General features: G+C 32.8%; 1 protein-coding gene across 1 annotated transcript; it reads right to left on the reverse strand.

Moving 5' to 3' along the window:
* Positions 1-458: 458 nt before the first annotated feature.
* Positions 459-19,640, reverse strand: LOC148611598 (uncharacterized). The gene is made up of 6 exons (XM_088592305.1): positions 19,584-19,640; positions 4,588-5,187; positions 3,054-3,226; positions 2,452-2,606; positions 1,465-1,628; positions 459-845 (listed from the first exon to the last, which is right to left on the reverse strand). The coding sequence occupies exons 1-6, from the start codon at positions 19,587-19,589 to the stop codon at positions 669-671; spliced, it is 1,275 nt and encodes a 424-aa protein (XP_088448431.1). The 5' UTR covers positions 19,590-19,640; the 3' UTR covers positions 459-668.
* Positions 19,641-20,708: the final 1,068 nt, after the last annotated feature.

The following is a 20,708-nucleotide window of genomic DNA, read 5'->3' on the forward strand; positions in this document are numbered from 1 at the left end:
TACAATACTGCCAATCAGTTCGGTTATTTTGTCATTGTCTTACATTATAGGTAGGGATATGTGTGTTCAAAAGAAGATCTATGGCAGAAAACTTTGTAAATCGTTTGCAATATTTTTTAAATAACATATCTTGACCTGTTATTTTTACTGTGTTTTTGTTCTTCATAATTTGATAATTGATTATCTTATAATTAATGCATACTTGAAATTTTTTATATATTTGTTCTTTTTAGTCTTTTTGAAAAAACAAATATTACTTATTCATTGTTCGTTTTTTTTTTCTTCTTTCTTTTTTTTTTGTTGTTTTGTTTTTTGTTATTTATTTGTTTTTGTTTTGTTTCTGTTTTGTTTTTGTTTGTTTGTTTTTAGTTTTTTTTCAGTTTTTAACTTTTTTACGTGAATTAAGCTTAGAAGTGCATGGACAAATAAATAAAATATCATTTTTATTACCATGACAATAAAGGTGAACAACAACTTGTAAAAATCTATTACGTTACAAAATTAGTCCTTGATAATGGGCCAATATAACAATAAAATACTAAAAGAACAAATGTTCACATGTTTACAAGCGGGTTTGATGCTTAAAGAGAAAATTCAATGATTTGTATATAAATTTCAACATTAATAACATCGTTAAAATATAAAAATGTCCTTAAAGACATTTGTAGTCACACCTTTGATACGTTTTCCAATATAAACTGGTATATGTCTGACTCAAGGAATCTTGGATATGAATCTTTGGCCATTAAAGCTTGGATTTTGTGTTGAGACACATTAAAAGAGTCTCGGTTGAGATTTTCAAGATTTGATATAGTTTCCATTCTCGTGTCGGCGTCCAGGTTAATCTGAAAACATATATATTATTGACTTATGACGTACATCATTTTCATGTAGGGAATACAGTCAGAGCAGCTTGTCTTATATTTTACAATATTGTATAATTATTGAATGTAAAACCAAAACAAATGAAATCATATTCGGTTGATAAGTATGGTTCATGTAGTGGCCTGAAATACACAACTATTAAACACTTGTTATATTTTCTAAAGTTCTAAAGACATAATAGAGAGGTCAAAATCTCTCTCACACACACACATATATATATAGATGGTAACAAAAGGAATACTATAGGATTATTTTGCTTTGTGACATGATCGATATGTTAAAAGGTACAATAGGTACATGTACGATATAGCTACGACTTTTTATCGTCAGACTTACAAATTATTTTAATATTCGCCATGCCTTATAACTCTTTTCAATGCATACTGAACTAATCCTACTAATGGATTTCAAATAGCAATGTCATTTTATTTTGATACAGCCCATCCTTTCAGGTTTTTTAATTGGTCACCCTTTATAATCTAAATATTTTCATTTATTTCATGTGCTTATTTATGTTATATTGTGTTTTGATGACTGTTTACAACATTTCAGAGTGAGTCGACAACATAGGTATCTTACCTCTCTCGGAGCTTTCGCCACAACGAACTCATTACAAATTTTCTGTGCCAAAACAGCCATGCAAGTTTCGTTGCAATTTTTGAAGTCTTCACATGCAATCCAGAATTCTAAATTCTCCTCACTAAATTCAGATCTTAGAAATCCAAGAAATATTTCCAATCCATCTGCAAATAAATAGAATTTTTCAACTTATTTAATGTATTTTTACCAGAAGTGCTAGTCACTTACTCACTTCTTGCATTCAATTTTTCATCTTAAGATATTTGTAGTAATATCAATAAATATTCTATAACGCATGAAGCTGTATCGCTCACTGAGCCCGTGGTTTACAAAAATGATGTATTTTTTTCACAACATCAATATGGTATATACGGAATTGTACGAAGTGCTACGTTGAGGAAGCATATAGGATTTTCAAACCTTATGTTTAGTTTTATATGTTTATATCATTTGCCATCTCATGTGTAGAGGTGCATTTGCTATTTCACATTGTCAGAGTCAATACTAAACACCACCTGTATAGAACTTCTCTGATTCTAAAGGAATATGTTGTGGTTGGAAGTTTTACACTGACTACGAACAAGAAAACTGCAATATCGTAAGTCATTCACATAAGATTTCTTTTATGAGCAACTCGGCGAGTGTTTTCTAGAAAAAAAAAACGCGGTTACACTACCAATGAACCTGGACAACACTTCCAGATTTTACTGGAGTCCAGATTGCTCATTTTATTTCTATCTATGTGTTGTTTTTTTTTTTTGCTATTTCTCGTCTGTTGATGTGTGAGTCTTTTTGTCTAGTCAATATTCCTGGATAATGATTATTTTTGTTTATGTGTTTACCATTCGACTCCTGGTTCCTTGATTTCCCTTTCAGTCATGAAAAGTTATCTGGTTACATGTATTACCAGTTTCGACCTTTAAACTGGTGTAATTCTAAAAGTTTTAAACATTTCCTTTAACATGCATTACTTTTTCGTACGCTTACTTTTGTCTTTCAAAAGATCGTCAAGTGAGTTTTTCCACTGCAAAGCTTGGTCGTACGTTGTTGAACTAAAGATGGATATGGTGTTTTCTGTATCGACTGCTGAATCTGTATTCTGTCGACGTAAGAACTGGAACCGCCTTCTCATGTTTTTGGCACTTCAAAACAAAAGAAAATAGATAATCTGAATCTAAATTACTATGGTCAATGTATCCTAATAATACAGACACTAATACATTCAATTATCAACCAATACAACCATTAGTAGTAAAGATATGGCAAACATTTTTCAAGGCGAAAATGATGATGTTAAGATTTTTCCATTTTTTTTTAAATTGCATAACTGAGATGAAAAAGATAATACATGATTTGTTACTGGAAAAAATATTTTAATCAGATATTTTGGGGAAAACTGAATGCTTACATGTTCAGAGCAAGAAACTAAAGAATGATTTTTCTACTGGTAAAAGAATATTTTGATCAGATATTGGGGAGAAAAGCTGAAAGCCTACATGTCCAGAACAAGATAATATAGAAAGTAAACGATCTTTTCACTGGTAAAAAATGTTTTGTTCAGATATTAGGGAAAAAAGCTAAAAGCCTACATGTTTAGAGCTTTTGATCTGGGTTGTAAATTGTTGTTTAAGTACTCTTCATTTTCTGATACTGTAACATCGACTGAGAACGTCTTATGAAATTTTCTTTGTTTTCCGTCGTCTGATTCGGTACTCCCGAATAATCTTTGATGGAGCAACATATCCATTGCTCGACTCTCCATCTGCAAAACAAAACATATATTGATTTGATGCACTTCCTTGAGGTCTTTAATTTTGAAATGAGTGAAAGTTTTAAGTAGGTCAATGAGTGCCAAGGCTACATCAGTTTTCAAAGACCCCGATGTAGCAAAAACATTGTCTACTATACATGACAAATATGTTGTCGTACCAGCAGACAAAGCCCAAAACAACATTGTCTTTATCTGCTAAACGTCTTATATCCGATGTTTATCATCAGAGGTAGACGTAGAAAATAATAGCAGTGATAAGACCTATACTGCTACCACTCTCTCCAAATAAGAGATTGTGGAAAACCATAATTCTGTGCTATCCTCTGTTGGTCTCTCTGCCAAGGACGATGATTGTGATTTACCGTCTATGTACTGGATTCCTAAACTTCACAAGAATCCATACAAACAACGTTTCATAGCTGGATCTGCAAAATGTACAACCAAACCTCAACGGGTCATAGTTTTCCTTTCCTCGTTTGTCTACCCCGGACTTGACTTTTTATGAGCAACTCGGCGGGTGTTTCTAGAAAAGCAGAGGACGCTCTCTCTACCGGTGCACAAAGTAACAAAAGTAACAAAAACAAATGAGCAAATATAAATGTACGCTTACCCTATCGGGGGCGCCTGCTCCATGCTCCCAGTTTTTAGTGGAGTCCGAGTTGCTCATTTTCTTTTGTTACTTTGTATGTATTATTTAAGTTACTTAATGTTCTTTGTTGTGTATGTCTGTTTTCCATATTTGGTCTTTGTCTATGGATTGTTTTTGATTTCCACGAGAACCTTTGTAAACTTGATTACTTTTTTGAAACGAACCTTATTATGTTTATTTCATGGTATTTTCATGTGAAGTTACTTCTTCTCGATAACAGTTGCTATGTTTTAATTATGTGCATTTTTATATCTCTATAGTCCTTTATTTCACAATGATTTATTTATTTAGTTATATATTGTCAGTGATTTTGGTCTCATTATCACTAAGATTGAATTCATATCAGTTATATGTTAGGAGGTCAACTCAGAAGTAATTCAATAATGTATGACCGCATAGTGACGAAAACATCAGACAAAACTTTTAGTTCTTAGGTGTTTCTTGTCTTTGTTACTTTATCTTGTTTATATCATCTAACCATTTTTTTCAAGCTCTTTGATTACACAGTTATATAAACACTTTCCTTGCCGTTACCCTTATGTAACCAAATATTGAGTTGAAATACGAGTTATATAATTTCGCTTCTAGATAAAATGTTACTGCTTATAATCTAATAACAAGTCTTGCATATTGATGAAAATATGAATCAATATTAAATTATATCTTATATAAGGTAAGTCAAACCCTAAATATATGAACTTACGGTATCTCTTACTTTATTCCCTTTTGAGTCCAAGAATAAAGCATGAGAAGGAATTTCGTTTTCGCAGCATGCACTCTGGCTTCTACGGAGTGGCCTCGTTATCATGCGCTTGAATTTTTGCTTTTTTGTTTCTTTTTCCTTTTTATTTAATACTGTGGTTTCTTCCACTGGCTGTGGACTTAAAAGTTCATATTCTGGAGCATCAACTGACGAATCACAATTAAAAGATAGTTCACTTTTGGACACAGGAGATCTTGATGACGTGCTTTCAAACGACATTTCCTTCATTTCGCTATTCTCGTGCTCAAATGAGAATTCAACAGTCTCGTCAAAACGAAAAGTCTCAAACTGTCCTTGCTCTCTCTTTTTATATAAAATCCTTTTTCTCCAACTTTCCTTTGCAGAAGCTTTATCCTTCATTGGTTCAGCTGAAACTGCACATTTGTTACTCATATCCTTAGCCAGTAATTCTGTCGGAGATCTTGCAGAGTCACGGTTAGAGGATAAAATCTCAAAGAGCGACGATCTATTAGGTGATTTCGGTGGTTTGTTTAGCACAGAGACTGGCTCTACTTTCGTTCTCTGATCATCAAACACTCCCTGAAAATAAATTAGATGTAACAAACATCGTTTCCGCGAGTGTTTAAGACCAGATGTATTTTTAATTAATGGATATGAATTATTATATACATAGAAATATCGTGCCAATCGATTCCTTGTAATTAGATAGATGTGTAACTATATATATAAGGCAATCCTTTTTCGTGAAAATTAATAATTTATCGAAGAATATTACATTACATTAAGAAAAGCACTACTTTTGTTGCAAGCTGATGTCTAAGCAACTGTAAAATCATTTTCCTTTGACAGAATGACAACAAGATATTACCAACAATAAAAAAGCAATAAAAGTCAGACTCATTATACATGCAGGTGTGGTAAGAAAGTTTTAGAGGTAACTATGCCTAACTTAACTTAGGTATGTTCCCGCTTTACATGTCAACTTTACTTTTAACAGGTGCTTTAACGAATAAAAATAATTTTGAATTGCATTACAACTAAGAGAAAGGGGCGATAAAAACACGTCTGAATGAACAACATGTCATAAATTGACATATAAAAACTATAAATTGAATTATATGCATGTACAGGCATTTGTTTTGACTTGCTTATTACTTGTTACTTGTTGTTTTTCAGAACATGTTTTTTTACATCCCCATTTTGGTTGTTTTATACCCGTAAGCATTTTGGTTGTTTTATACCTGTACATGCTTATAATTCAATTTATTTTAAAACCAAATTCATGAGAAGCTCTAAATTCAAAAATAGATTATGTACATGAAGTCTAAATGCAAAAAAAGGTTATATACAAGCAGTACTCAAAACCAAAAATCGAAAAAAGGAAGCCAAATCAAGCATCGAAAAAATTTACCAAGTGCAGCCCTTTTCACAAAAAATCGTAAGAGTAAAATTAGTCGTAAGTTGTGACGTCACGATACTTAACTCTATTATGACATCACAACTTACGACTAATTTTACGATTTTTTGTGAAAAGGACCGCTGGAAGGAAGCCTCTGTGAATTGACGATTTTGAATTTTATAATACTGAAAATTTTGGTTAACAATCTACGATGTAATTCGAGACAAAAAGGAATTTTCAAACAAAGAAAACTCTCAATTGTTATTTATTCAGTTTTTCAAATTGATTTGCAAGGCAGCGATTTAACAAAAATGCATTTGGATAAAACTTACAAAATACAAGTAAGTAAGGAGAAACATATATATAAAGATATTTAAATTGACTAATATTTTTTCTGAGTGTCGTTCATTTGCATAACAAAACATTCGTTATTTTAAATAAATTGTTTTCATATTTTTATTGTGTTTTAACGCGAATAATACTTTAACAACAAAAATGAATATGAATAATTTATCTTAATAGTCTAAGTTTATTCCATATAACTTTGAAAGCTAAGTTCGGATTGTATAATTCATTAAAAAGTTTGGTTTGATAAACATACGTATTGATTCATGTGTGATCTTAAAGATTGTCTGAGTCTGTGTTATACGAGAAACGTCCTACCCATCGTCGGTGTATTTAATTAACTCAAAGTCTGTATTATTTTGTTAACAGACATTTAAAAAAGATATTTGTAGCCATTTCTACAATATACTGTTTTGAAGACTTCGTTCTTCTTAAACCTCATACATAAACTGTTTCGTAATTATCAACCGTACTTTTACAGAAATGTGCAGTGAAGAAATTAAAAAAAAAACAGCTCTTAGATTTCGATACAAACTATCTTTATTTGATACATAATTTCGGTAGAACTTTATTGCTTCGATGAGTTTTGTATTCCACTTAGTTGTGTTTTAAAATGTAAAATTTGGGAGAAATAAGGACATTATAATGATAAATATGCATTTATACTCTGCAATGTGTGAAAGTATAAGAATACATTTACTTACCTATTTAAAAACATATATTGAATGTGTTTATCCACGGTTTGAAAGACTTTCTGAGAAAGTAGATTAAATCTTATCTTGAAAATGTAATGTTTCTTCACCAATGATAAAATGTAATGTCACATGTTTGCAAATCGTCTTAAAAGAAAAAAAAAGCTACTATCATGCAACCTTTTACTAAACTAATCTGATTGGTGATTTCCGAGAAATACAAAGCTGTAATTATTTGGAGTTATTTCTTTAATATCTCTTATTAAATAATATGGATTGGTATTGTCAGCTTCTAACAAAATGTCATTCTTAACAGAGACAGTATCTGATACAAGAGAAAAGTTGTAGAATTACTGCGTGCGAACTCCTTGGGAATTATCTTACTTTGACAGACCTTTGATTAATGTGGAAGTTATAAGGGGATTGTATCATATTAAACATTATCAATGAAATTAAAATCACGCTTTTTGGTAAATCTATTCATTTTTGACTAAGTATTTATAGTTTTTTTTTCCAATATAAAAAGCTTTAGACAGTTTGTGATGATTGTGAATATAAATAACATTTCCAAAGACAAGTACAGGACATGTAAAAAATTAAAACATATTTCTGTTCTCTTTTGTTTGTTTGTTGTTTTTGTTTGTTTTTTGCTTATACGTGCAGGAAATGCATTTTTCGTTTTCAATTTTGTGCACAGAAATCCTAGCTGAAAATCAGTGTATAAAGCTCAGTTTCTTTTTGTTTGTTTGTTTTATGAGTTTGTTTGTTTTTGTTTCTGTGCTAATGATGTTAATATAATTGCATGGAAATACATATAAAAGATTCAAGAACATAGAAAATGATCATCGGTCCCTTATCTTAGTCTTCAATCCAAAACAAAGCACCTTGAAATTCCATACATATGTAATCGTTGCCATAAAGAATTGAAAAAATGCCAACTTCCATCTTGACGGCTTACATAAACATATAACGAAAGTAGGTATGGAGTATATGTCGGAGAGCCAACAACCCCACCGGGATGAAATGTCAGCCAAAGGCCATCCTTTGGTCTTCGACGAACAAGGAGAAAACCTCATACTACAGAGCAGGCTGCATCTGGCCCCAAAACATCATTATAAACAGGTACAGCGAAATAGTTGCCCCTATATACTCAAGAAATATAAAAATAAAATAAAGGTGAAAACGAAAGAAGACATACAACGCCAAACATTCCAGACTTGGGACAGGCGCAAAAAAATGCAGCGTGGTTAAAGTACCTTGGCGTGATCATAATCTCCCCCCTTTAAGATCTGACCACTGTGGAAAAAATATTACACAATTAAACACACCTTGTAACAATGGAAATAAAGAAACTGAATATAAATTACACAAATGTTCAAACTAAGGAGTCTAACAATTAAATGACATGTCATGCCTAAAATTTCTTTTAAATATAATGTTTTAACTTCTTTGTTTTCTTTTGTCTTAGTTACCTCATTTATACCTACATGAGCATGTTTATGTTTTATTTATATCATATTTTGATTCTGTCATATATTTTTATCATTTTTTGGCAATTAATGCACCTGCCAACAATCACGCTATGTTGTTTGTCACCTTATAAAAAACTATCAATTATTATCGCCCGTTTTTTCGAAATAAAACAGATAATGGGAGACCGTTTTAGCATACAGTCCAATAGTAATTACTCGGGGCATTAAGAGTGTTAAATAATGGAAAAGTACATATGTAATTAAACGCAATAAAAAAAAACAAGATTCTAGCGGCAATCAAAAAAATGTAATCCAGGGACTAAGACCAGATATGGAAATAATTACACACAACAAAGAACATAAAATAACCAGTACAATACATACAAAGAAACACAAGTAAATGAACAACTCGAAATGCACTAGCCCCGTGCAGGTCCGGTGGAGGCTAAATTGCCCGACCTACCCATTTCTCCCTTTTAACTTGTGGCAATCATAATTTGTCGACCCTATTGTCCTTGTGTCCCGTCCCTTTTTCCATTTCATCATCATTTCATGTTCATTTTGCCATCCCTTTCATGTTCATCTCCCGAATATAGCTGAAATATTGCTGCTCGGGCGTTCAACCCTCACAATCAATCAATCAATCGAAATACACTAAAACCTAGGAGCATGGACCAGATGCACCGGTAGGATAAGCATCATCTGCTTTTCTAGAAACACCCACCGAGTTATTCATAAAAGGTCAAGTATACGGTAGATGAAAGAGAAAAGGGAAACAAGTTGACAAGTTGAACAAATCAGTTTTGCTGGTGCAGATGGACACACCGTAACGATCCACGTGTTCATGATGACGACCATAAAACTTCTGTAGTGATGACTTCCATCCTGTAGCAACATAACCCTGTTCCAAAAGCCTAACTGTAAGAATTCTAACTCGATAAAAAAAGTCTTTGTATTTACGGCAAGCTCTGGCATAACGTATGAGTTGTGATATGGAAACTTCATACGCAGGTGCTGCAGGGATGTTGCCACAAATGAAAGGAAAGTTGACTAAACGGAATGAAAAGTCATTACGTTTGTCGTATATTTTCATCAATAGTTTTCCGTTACCATCAATCTCTAAGTGTAGTTCAAGATATGAGTCTGCTTCACAGTATCTGTAGTATTCTTTATCTTAAATTACTTGGGATAGATGCGATGTATAAAATCTCCTAAACTAGGATAGTTTAACAATAATACGTCATCTATATAGCGGAAAATGGCATTGAAGGATTTAGCTAAAAGATGTTTTTTCTTTAGGATCAGTCAGTCTCATGAGAGTGAAGGAATGGGTCAACAAGTAGAGGAGCATAATCCGTTCCCATTGGAATGCCGACCATTTGTTGAAAACGCGTCCACCACACTAGATAAATGCGTTGTCGATAAAAAATTCCAGCATCTTCCGTATATTTTGGAGGTGATTTTGATTTTTTTTTACAAAGTATGTGGAATCTCTACCAAGAACTACATATTTGTATCTAGGTGTACCGTCTTTTTTTGGAGTAACAACGATGTATAATGTCTTTTAGTCCGGATTTTAACCGAGTAAAATCGAAGTACATGTATAAAGAGTTGAAAAATCATAGGTTTAAGTGTTATTGTATTTTAATAATAAACTTGAATTAATGGTTTCTAGGGGATCTTTCGAAATTTTCGGGAACAACAGTGAATTAATACCACTACGAGAGCGACATGTGTCGTGGTAGAACTGGGGGCACTTTATGACAGCTTTGAGTATAGAAGTTAAACATTTTGAAAAAGGTTTGGTGGTACATTTTGCAGATCCAGATATGTAGCGTTTTTGTATGGATTTGTATGGGGTTTAGGAATCCAGGGCATAGACGGTAGATCACAATAATCGTCTTTGTTATAGAGACCAAATAAGGATAGCACAGATTTATGGATTTCCAATTTAGGTCTTATTGCTGCTATAATTTTCTACGTCTACCTCTGATAAAAACATTAGATGTAACACGTTCTGCAGACAATAAAAATGTTCGTTTTGGGCTATATCTGCTGGTACTACAACATATTTGTCATGTATAGTAGACCATTTTTTGCAACGTTGGAGTCTTTGAAAACTAATGTAGCACTGTCACTCATTGGCCAATTTAAAACCTCCATACGTTTCAAAATTAAAGACCTCACAGACCTAACCCACTCTGACAGAGAACCAATGTCTTCTTGTTCTCATTTTATCCATTTTCTTGCGTAGTCTTCCACGGCATCCATAAGAACTTCAAAGTTATAATTCCAATATATTGAGCGTGGTTCATGGTACTTATAACTTTTAGAAAGGGCCTTATGAAGAGATTCGTTGTTTTCGATTATATTTAAATCTCCCGAAATGAGGTGATCGGAAGGACCGTACTTGAATGGAGAGTTTTTGGCAGAACAGTCAGTCTCGAGGTCCTGCAATAGCCTTTATGATTGAAAATTTCGGATGCAGTAGGTGAAGTATAGGAATATGAAACAACCGGTATTGATTTGTCTTTGAAATAAGGGGAATTCTGTTCGTGACGTTTTTGTGATGAATAATGTTAGCCAAATAAATTGCACTTATACCTTTGTTGACAAACCAAAGGCACAGACAACTTTACCCTTCAATTTTGATGAATGCAAAACATGACTACATTGACATTCAGTAAGACCTACATCCTTTTACTTTCAACGTTTATGTTCTGTAATATATGTTTGCCTGAAATTTATAGTGAAAACCAAAGAATCAAGCTTGTGTAAATTATGTGTATCTTTCTAACTAAATATGTCTTAATCCATATCTTGATGGTAACGCGTTCCGACAATTAAGCATAAAAACGTGCATTTTGTAACTGGTATCATGAATATAAAATGATATGTGAACGCCTAAGATTGTAATCGTGAATTTTAGTGAATATCAAGTTTCCTTAAACTAAATATTCGTTTTGTTTTGTTTTGTTTTTTGTTTTGTTTTGTTTTGTTTTGTTTTTTAAATTTTGAGTCACTGATGGTATATTACGTTATATTCATATAAAGAGGGACAGATTCAAAAATTGCCTCTTTGAGCTGAATACTTCAATTCCAGATTATAAGTATTATTTAAAATGTGACTTCTCAATTTCCTTGCCAAGAAACAAACACACTTATCCACTCCGTGTTACTAGTTGTAATTATTATGTATTCATATCATATTTACGTTGTTATCAATTTTGCTCTCTGTACCATTGTTATATGGTGTTTGAGTATGAAGATATATAATTCATACATGATCCCTGAAATCCCATAATGTGTAATGCAATAGAACTTATGACGTCATTAATCGGAAGAAACATCGAGAAAAATATTTGATTTTTTAATACAGCTGCGTCTTATGACTAGGCTGAAGCTTATGATTCGTGATTCATGCATATCAAAGAGTGATCAAGGGGACCAAGATTCTAGAAGAACTCAAAAGAATGTAAACCAGGTACCAAGACCAGGCATGGAAAACAGACACACAACAAAGAATATAAAACAACCTAAAAATACGCACAAAAAAAGCTAATGAGCAAACTCAGCTAAAAACTGGGAGCATGCACCAGGTGTAACGGCAGGGTAAGCGTCCTCTGCCTTTCTAGAAACAACCGCTGATTTGCTCATAAAAAGTCAAGTCCATGGTAGATGAAAGAGAAACGAATATCTGACACGTTGAATAAGGCAGTTCTCATGGTGCAGATGGATACACTGTAATGATCTTCAAGTTCATAATGACTACCGTAAAACTTATGTCGTGATGATTTCAATCTTGTAACAGCATAACCATGTTCCAGAAGCCTAATTGAAAGAAGTCTAGCGCGGTACAAAAATTCTGCGTAGTTAAGGCAAGCTATGGCTTAATATATGTCTGTTGTGAGTGTGTGTCTGTTTTCCATGTCTAGTATTTGTCATTGGATTACATTCTTTTAATTTTCGCTAGAATCTTGATTCCCTTGATCACTCTTTTATTGGAAATCCTTCAGTATTCGACAATAAGAGTGCAGATGAAACTTGGTAAGTGGAGATAATAACACTAACAGCTTGGTATTGTTCTATTATAAAAACAAATATGTGAAAGTTTCAAGCCACAATCATTACACTGTAAACAGCCAAAGGTTATTTCACAATATGAAGCAGATTAAAGAAAATCGAAACAGGAACAGTTGTTATTAAGACGTAACAAATGTATTTGTATAGTTTAACTGATTAACTTTAGATACAATGATTCACCCCTACCTGATTTTAAACCTATATTTAAAATATAATGGCCGACACCAGTGAATATAAGTCAATACAAGTTGCACTTGTTGTAATAAAAAGTAGCAGAAAACATTTCTTTTCAATTAATTTTTTTTTCAAACAGAGCATTTTTTGATCAAAATTAATGTTTCCTTTGACCTATCGGATCCCAATTTTCATTTTGTCCTGAGACATAATGGAACATTGCTGCCTGCTCGATAAAACCAACTAATAATTCTGATATTGGAAATGTTAGTCTTTGATGTTACTTTGATGATACAGAATCTCTCTGGCCAGAAACTGATTGTTTTCTATTGGTTAAATTACATTCTAAAAATTAATGTCATTTTAAAACAATACATAGCTATTTGATGAATTACTAATAAAAGCAATAAACCACAGTACATTTCATCAAAATCTTTCATCTGACCTCGGATAAGGTTTTTGATTAATTAAAATTGTATCCCATAAATACGTCAAATTTTCAATAAATCTTTTGAGCCTTTCAAGATTCAATTACTTAGATTACAGTTTCAAAAAGACTAATTGTTTATGTTTGTATGTATGGAAGATCCCTAATTTATTGGAAAACCAAACTTTAATTCCCACCATCTGCTTTGTTGAATGATAATTTCTACTGTATCGTGCATTCAAGAATTCCGCCAGCATTATATATCTTTCTTTGTATAACACATATTTCTACGCTTCAAAATGTGTTTCCTATCTGTACGTTGTCAAAAGTTTTTTTGTTTTTTTTTTTTGTTTTTTTGGTTTGGTTTTGGTTTGGTTTGGTTTGGTTTTTGTTTTTTTTATTGTTTTTTATTTATATTTTTTTTCATTTTTTTTAAATTTTGTTGTTGTCGTTATTGTTTTTTTTGTTTTGTTAGTTTGTATTTGTGCTGTTTTGTCTTGCTTTTTGTTTGTTTGTTTTTGATTGTTAGTTTTGATCGCTCGTTTCACTATGTTTTGTTTTGCTTTCTATTTTTTTGTCATAAAATAGTTAATTGGGGCGTTACCATGTAATACCGTCATTGTTCTTTTTTATTTTATTATTTGTCACTGATTGGTCAATAATCGGGTATACCGTTCTAATGTCAGGTATGTGTGATTAATATAAAAATAAACTTTTTTTTGTATATACATTTTTATGTATATATGCTATTCCTTAACGGAGAACATTGTTTTTTTTTCGGCTCTTTTCAGTCGTTGTCAATAAAACGATTTTCGAACGTAGGCTTGTTTATGTGCATTTATTGTATAGAACTATGTCTTTCCACTCCGTTTTTTCAATGAATATTTCTGATCCTTATTTATATATGTCCTTATATTTAATATAAAACCAACTTAATGTTCTCATTACATGTGTAAAACAATGAAGTTATTTTTTTCATGTACTTAGTTTTTCTTACTTTGTTTTAGCTCAAGTACTGTAACATATTGAACCTTAAAGATTCTTTAATGAGAATTGTATTTTCGTCAGTATTGTTCTGAATTTTTCCTTGTAGTACAGGGTTCCGGGATGAAATGTTTATCATGATCTTAAATCATGTTTGTTTTTTGTTTTTGTTTTTGTTTTTATTTTGTTTTTTGTTGTTTTTTTTTTGTTGTATTTTGTTTTGTTTTGTTTTTGGGGGTTTTTTGGGGTTTTTTGTTGTTGGGGGCTCAATGACAACGTAATTAAAATTTTACAACACCCATCGATCTAACCCAATGACAAGGCAAAGATGCACTTGTCTAACCCGATGTACATCATAAACTTTGCAGTATAATTACGAAATTTCAAAACCCTAAGACTGGGGCACTCTTCCCTGTCTTGCACTTAGTGGAACTTCTCGGTGCTGGATTTGTTTGTCTTACATTTTCGAAATTTATTTTGTTTTTAGTATTTCTTGTTTTCTTTTATTCAAACCTTGTTGTTGAGAGATTACTCCTTGAAACAAGTGTACGGCATTCCTTAATTTCCATTGTTAATATGAGTGGTATCAGTGTATTTATTATAAATAAGACAAAAACTAGCATGAGTTTAACTAACATCTAGAAACTGCTATCTTTTACCTGAACATTCAATATCTGAGGCGTAATCGAATGTGATTGCTTTTGTATGCTCTGAAAAGAACAATCGTTTTCCAAAATAGTTTTTTTTTTTTTTTTTTTTTTTTGGTTTTAAAGAACCTTCATCGCCTTATGTTACATGCAACTCTACTTCCATTGATTAACCAACAAAATATTATTCAAAAAAGGGCTTATGCAACATGTTACCGATCAAGATGTAGTGACATTATAACGATTAATTCGCTACTAGGGGGAGACATGTCATACTCGGTCACTTTCGAATTTGAATTTGAAATTCTACAGCGCTTTTTGACGATCCCGTCATGTTAAATTTCATTTACCGTTTGGGCATTGTTTTGTTATTATGAGAACCGTTTTCAAAACTCGACAGAAGAAGAAGACGTGGAAATCCAAAGGAAACCGAGAAAACCAAAATGAGAAAACTACACAATTCAACTAAGCGTAAGCACCGTGCAAAGTGCATATTCCATTTACAGCATTTTTTGTTGACTATAACATAAGAATCCAAGACCAGAGGATTAGTAATGAAGAGAGAATGAGTAGATAATTTTAGACCAATTAGTGTTGGTACAAATTGTATGTAAGTATTCCGCGGTTTTTAACTGATTTTGAGATAATTATTTAGGTCAATTCAAAAATAAGTGATTCTTATGAAATGTTTGAAAACCGCTTTGTCATTTTCCAATCAAATCGAAAGTTCCAAAACAAAAGAGATTTCTTTAGATAATGTCCTCTGCTGAAGTTGATCTATTTTAATAATTTTAATTGTTTCATTCTTAACACCATTATCCTTATTATTATTATTATTATTGTCATCATTAATATTTCACCTAATTGCAATAACGAGTGACTTGTATGGACTTAACCATAGCACATTTTCAATTTTCTTCTCTGGTTACTCGATCATTATGTGGATAAGTTCATTGTGGTGGCCGTAGATAATACGGTTTATCGCTATTTTAGATAAACCAATTTAATGAAAGCTAACGTTACGGAAATTCGTTTCTCTTCCGGATTGATTCCAAACCCCCAAATTTATACGTCACAAAGCGTATCACCATAGCAAGCACATGTTCATTGATTCAAATCACATCGAAAAAAACGTCGACAATTTGAAGTTTGGCAAAACATCCACATCATGAAACCTCAGAAAAGAAAAAGAAACCCCCAAAGAAGGTCGCTTCAACTGCAGAACCACAACAGGAGGCCCATAGACGGCAAATGACAGCTTCATCAAATTCGCAGTCACAGAGGAATCAGCAATGCTTCAACCCGGACAAAACAGTTGCCCCACAGCAATCACCTCCCATTGTTGGACCAACTACAAACAAGGATGTAAATGCTGACAGCTCGACACTCTCGGCACCATCCAGGACAGGATCTCTGGCGACAGCGGAACCAGCCCCTGCACATGATGTTGGTCACAGCCCGCCGCCGAAGAACCACCAGTACCCCACGCCCAGCTCCAGTGAGATAGCTTCCCAACAAAACAATGGTTGGTTGACCCTTAATTTCGACACGTACAAGACTCCCGAATCAAATGACTCTGGGGGTCAAACTCAAAATATTAACACGAGTCTCAATTCAAACCATATGCCAATCCCGATTACAAGCGTTTTTGATCCGATCTCATCTCATATCCCATTGAAAATAAAAGAAAAGGCTTGGAGCGGAGCATATATTGATTTAAGTCTTCTCCTTAAGCCCAGCAAAAAACTCACAAGGGGGGCAATTTCTATGGTGATCTTTCAATCCGAGGCGGTATGTTGTCCGGGACTAAAACAGTCATCTCAGCCCATTAAAAATATCCATGTCTAGTTTTCAGCATTCATGATATATGCTAGTATTATGCTAGAAAAATGGCCTGATAAAGGATCAGAGTTCTTTAAATACATGGACACAGTAGCCAGGGGTGTTAACAGATGGTTGGTCCAATATGATGAGCAATTTAGATTGCGAAAAGAACGTAATCCGTCTTTTTCATGGGGTGTGGTCGATATGGAGTTGTGGATGCTATGTGTATGTACACCAAATGTTACATCTACTCAAAACTTTGGGCGCCAGTCGACAAAATATTCAAACTCAAACTCATTTAATCACGCACTTCATTCACGCAATCGGCCAGTTAAACGATCGCCAATCGCGGAACGTACCATGAAAAAATTACAACAAAGGTCAAAAATGTGAATACGGGAGAGCATGCAAATTTGCACACAAATGTAGCAAATGCAATGGACCTCACGCTTACATAAAATGTAGATTCAAATAGATACGAGTGAACAAAATGAACAAAAGCAAGTCACAAAAATTCAGTACATTTAGGGTTTATTTTTTTTTAAATATACGTTTATGTTTTTGTTTAATATGCACTATTTGTAAATAATAACTGAATTTTTTTCAGGAAATGGCCAATTATATGCCCTGGGTAGTTCTCCAATCAAGGTCTCCCGGGTTAAAAGGGCACTTGTTAATTATCCTAACCCCGAAATGGCTATGAAACTAATATATAGCAGGGCGTGTATAGACGCGCCCTCGTGGCGACATCTGGCAAGGTATGAGGTCACGATTTCCAGTATTGTATCAAATCAAAATTTTGTACTTTCTTGCGTTACCGCAAGAAGTCGGGGTAGACCATCTCATGCCAACCATGAGTGCTCGGTTCTTTTCTGTTACCAGTTTGGGCTTCCCTAAATATTTATATATAAATAGCTATTACGCTATAAAGAATTCGCTATCAATTTGCTAACATTAATTTTGCTGCACTCATTTGATTACTGCACCAGAGGGTGATGGGATGCCATCTGGCGTAAGTGAATCTCGTGACCTTTATTTCTCTCTTGCCGTTTTGCCTACCAAGAGGAAACATAGCATCCATTGATACCAATGGTGCTCAAACTTGCCCTACGTTGCACCGGTATTTCTGGATATCTTGACAGGTTCCGTCAAATCAACATTATACTGCGACCATTTCATCCATCATTCAGCCTCTATTAGTTGCCCATATTGAACGCGGTTTTTAATTAATTATCTTATATATATATATATATATATATATATATATATATAACACGATCCTGATCTAAATGTAACATAACGCTTATCTTAATCTGATGGAAATGGAAGTAAACATGACTATCATAGCGCAAAAGTACCATCTAACTAATCTCACTTATAATAGAACTTTATGCTCAGGGAAATAAAATGATCGTATGGATTATGGGCGGATCACTTTTCTGAGATTGTTTTCTTATTATGAGTTTAAAAAAATTGGTTTTGTGAATTAAGTTTTGAAACAACCGTGACTTCAGTTTGTTTCGTTATATTAGCATTTTAAAATTTGAAAAGTGTATTAGAGTAATCAAGGAAACAAAGATTCCAAAGGAAAACAAAAGAATGTAATCTAGGGACAAAGACCAGACATGGAAACAGACAAGCATAACAAAGAACATAAAGTAACTAAAATCATACATACAAAGCAACAAAAGTAAAAGAGCAACTCGAAATCTACTAAAAACTGGGAGCGTGGACCGGTAGATTTAGTTTATATTTTTATTACAAACAATTTTTTTCATAATCATTCCAATCTAAATAGCATAGTTCTTTTTCATGCACTTTTATTGGTTGTTCACATTTTATAGCCTCAGCGATGACTGTCTCTACAACAGTTCAAATTTCATGTACGTATCGTAAACAAATATGGCTACCATCGCTAAAATTTGTGGCGTATAAAGGCGTGAAATGATAATATCTGCTTTATTTTCATACATATTCGACACCGTATATTCAAAACAAAAAAAAGAATATGATTATCAGTATCACTTTAGACCTCGAAAATTGAAATTGACACCATATCACGTTTTCGGTTGAAATCCGCTAATTGTAATGTCAGTTTCTGGTGTCATTTGGTCTTATCGCGAATCGTATTTAGGTAAAATATGAAATATATATCTTTTTATCTTGGATTTTTTTTTTAAAGATGCTATATTTCGTCGTGCTGTGTTTAGTAGTTTTAAGTCTTGTATCTTGTATTAAGGTAAACACTTGCCAATCAATGACCTTGAAATTTGCAATGAACTTTTAAAAATTCGGGTTTATGAAGTCCAACAAATTTAGCAAATATAATCAAAGTCGTTAACATAAATCTAACTTAAAAATTACGACATATCTGATATAAGGAGATATCATAACACGGCAAATTTGGGTTAATGCCTTTAAACCGCAACTACTATGAGAAAGGCAATATCATGTGGACTTGGTTCTTATAAACTCTAAAGAACTGATTACAGAATGCGATTACAATTACTGAAAACCGGTCTTAAATTCGTGATCTTTTCTGAAATTATATTATAATTTTATTCAATGAAAAAATATACCACAGTTTTACTTTTACCACACAAAACAAACTGCCGCAAAAACTAAAAACTTGAATAAAATTGACTCCACGCTATTCCGCTCAAACGCGTATGACGCCGGCATGTGACTTGCTTATACAAGTGTAGCATCTATTAAAATCATACAGAAGACTAGTACAATGTATTTTCACACAGAAAACATGCATAAAATCATTTAAAAATTGCTGGATACAACATAAACAATGTCTTAACTGTGAACATGCATTTTAGATAATTTTGATAGTTTTATTTATTTTTTTTTTTTATAACAAAAATACAAAGGACAACTTATCATACATGTATATTAAAGAACAATAAAAACAATACTTACCCTCATTGTAACTATGTTTTTGTTGTCAGCCAACTGAAGTGGTAAAATCAATGGACAGTAAATTTGATCAGCTCGCCTAGCTAATTAATATATACCGCTACACAAATTGTTTCCACAGCCAATAGCATTCTTAGGCATTATTGAGTTCAGAATTTCAAACATTAGCAGCAAATATAGGTAAGAATCAATATGAATTACCTCCCAGGTGACTTAATTTCACTTGCCTTATTGAGTCTATTTTACAAATGAGAGATAGGGGATACGGATTACGTTGCATTCTCAGACAACAGGATGAATCGCTTTTAAAACAAAGAATCGTTAGGTGCATTTTCGGTCGTCGTACATAAGTCTCCTGAGAGAGTTTACTTATGAAAAAAACGAAAAGTATGTTTTTGGAACAGTTGATTGTCTGGACTAACATGCATTATAGTGACAAATATTCATAAGTCATCTAGAAGAAGAATAAGATTTTAGTAACTGTGCTATATATATAAAGATGTAACACTTACTTTCAAATTGCTTCTTAGAAATCGCAAGATTCAACATTTATGAATCCGTTAAGTTTGTCTTAAGTCATGAATTTAATTTTTTGCAGATTTGTATTAATTGTGTTAACGGTATGCCCTTGTTTATAGTTTGATGTGAACGCCTTTTCCAACACAATTTGTTTACCAGGGCATATATTAATTACAGGACCCTGCCATTCTGTATCACTCCATCTAATTTGTTTAAATTGTTGAGTAACTTCCGTGCGGTTTACTTCGTCTCCTGGACAATTATCTAACGTATTGATTTTTTAAAGAAAGTTGTGACTAATTATGTTCTCACCTTCAGAGAAAGGTATGTTTTGTTCGGCTAAACCACATGATGTTTATATATATATATATATATATATATATATATATATATATATATATCATAAATTTGCCAAGATTTTGGTTTAGAATAAAATGACGCAGATTTCAGAATGTTTCCATTACATTCAGCAATATTACAACAACGTTGTACGAACTGCAAGCAAAATTTTATGTTTGTTGCAAAAGTTGAACGACGACTTTTGACTTGAAGTAAAATGTATCCTGCTGTCTTAATTGTTTAATTGAAAGTCTGTGTAGCACATGGAAA

The sequence above is a fragment of the Perna viridis genome, chromosome 7 (genome assembly GCF_037379345.1).
Source record: "Perna viridis isolate PV_CMFRI_1.1 ecotype Kerala chromosome 7, ASM3737934v1, whole genome shotgun sequence".
In the NCBI taxonomy this organism is placed as follows: Eukaryota; Metazoa; Mollusca; class Bivalvia; order Mytilida; family Mytilidae; genus Perna; species Perna viridis.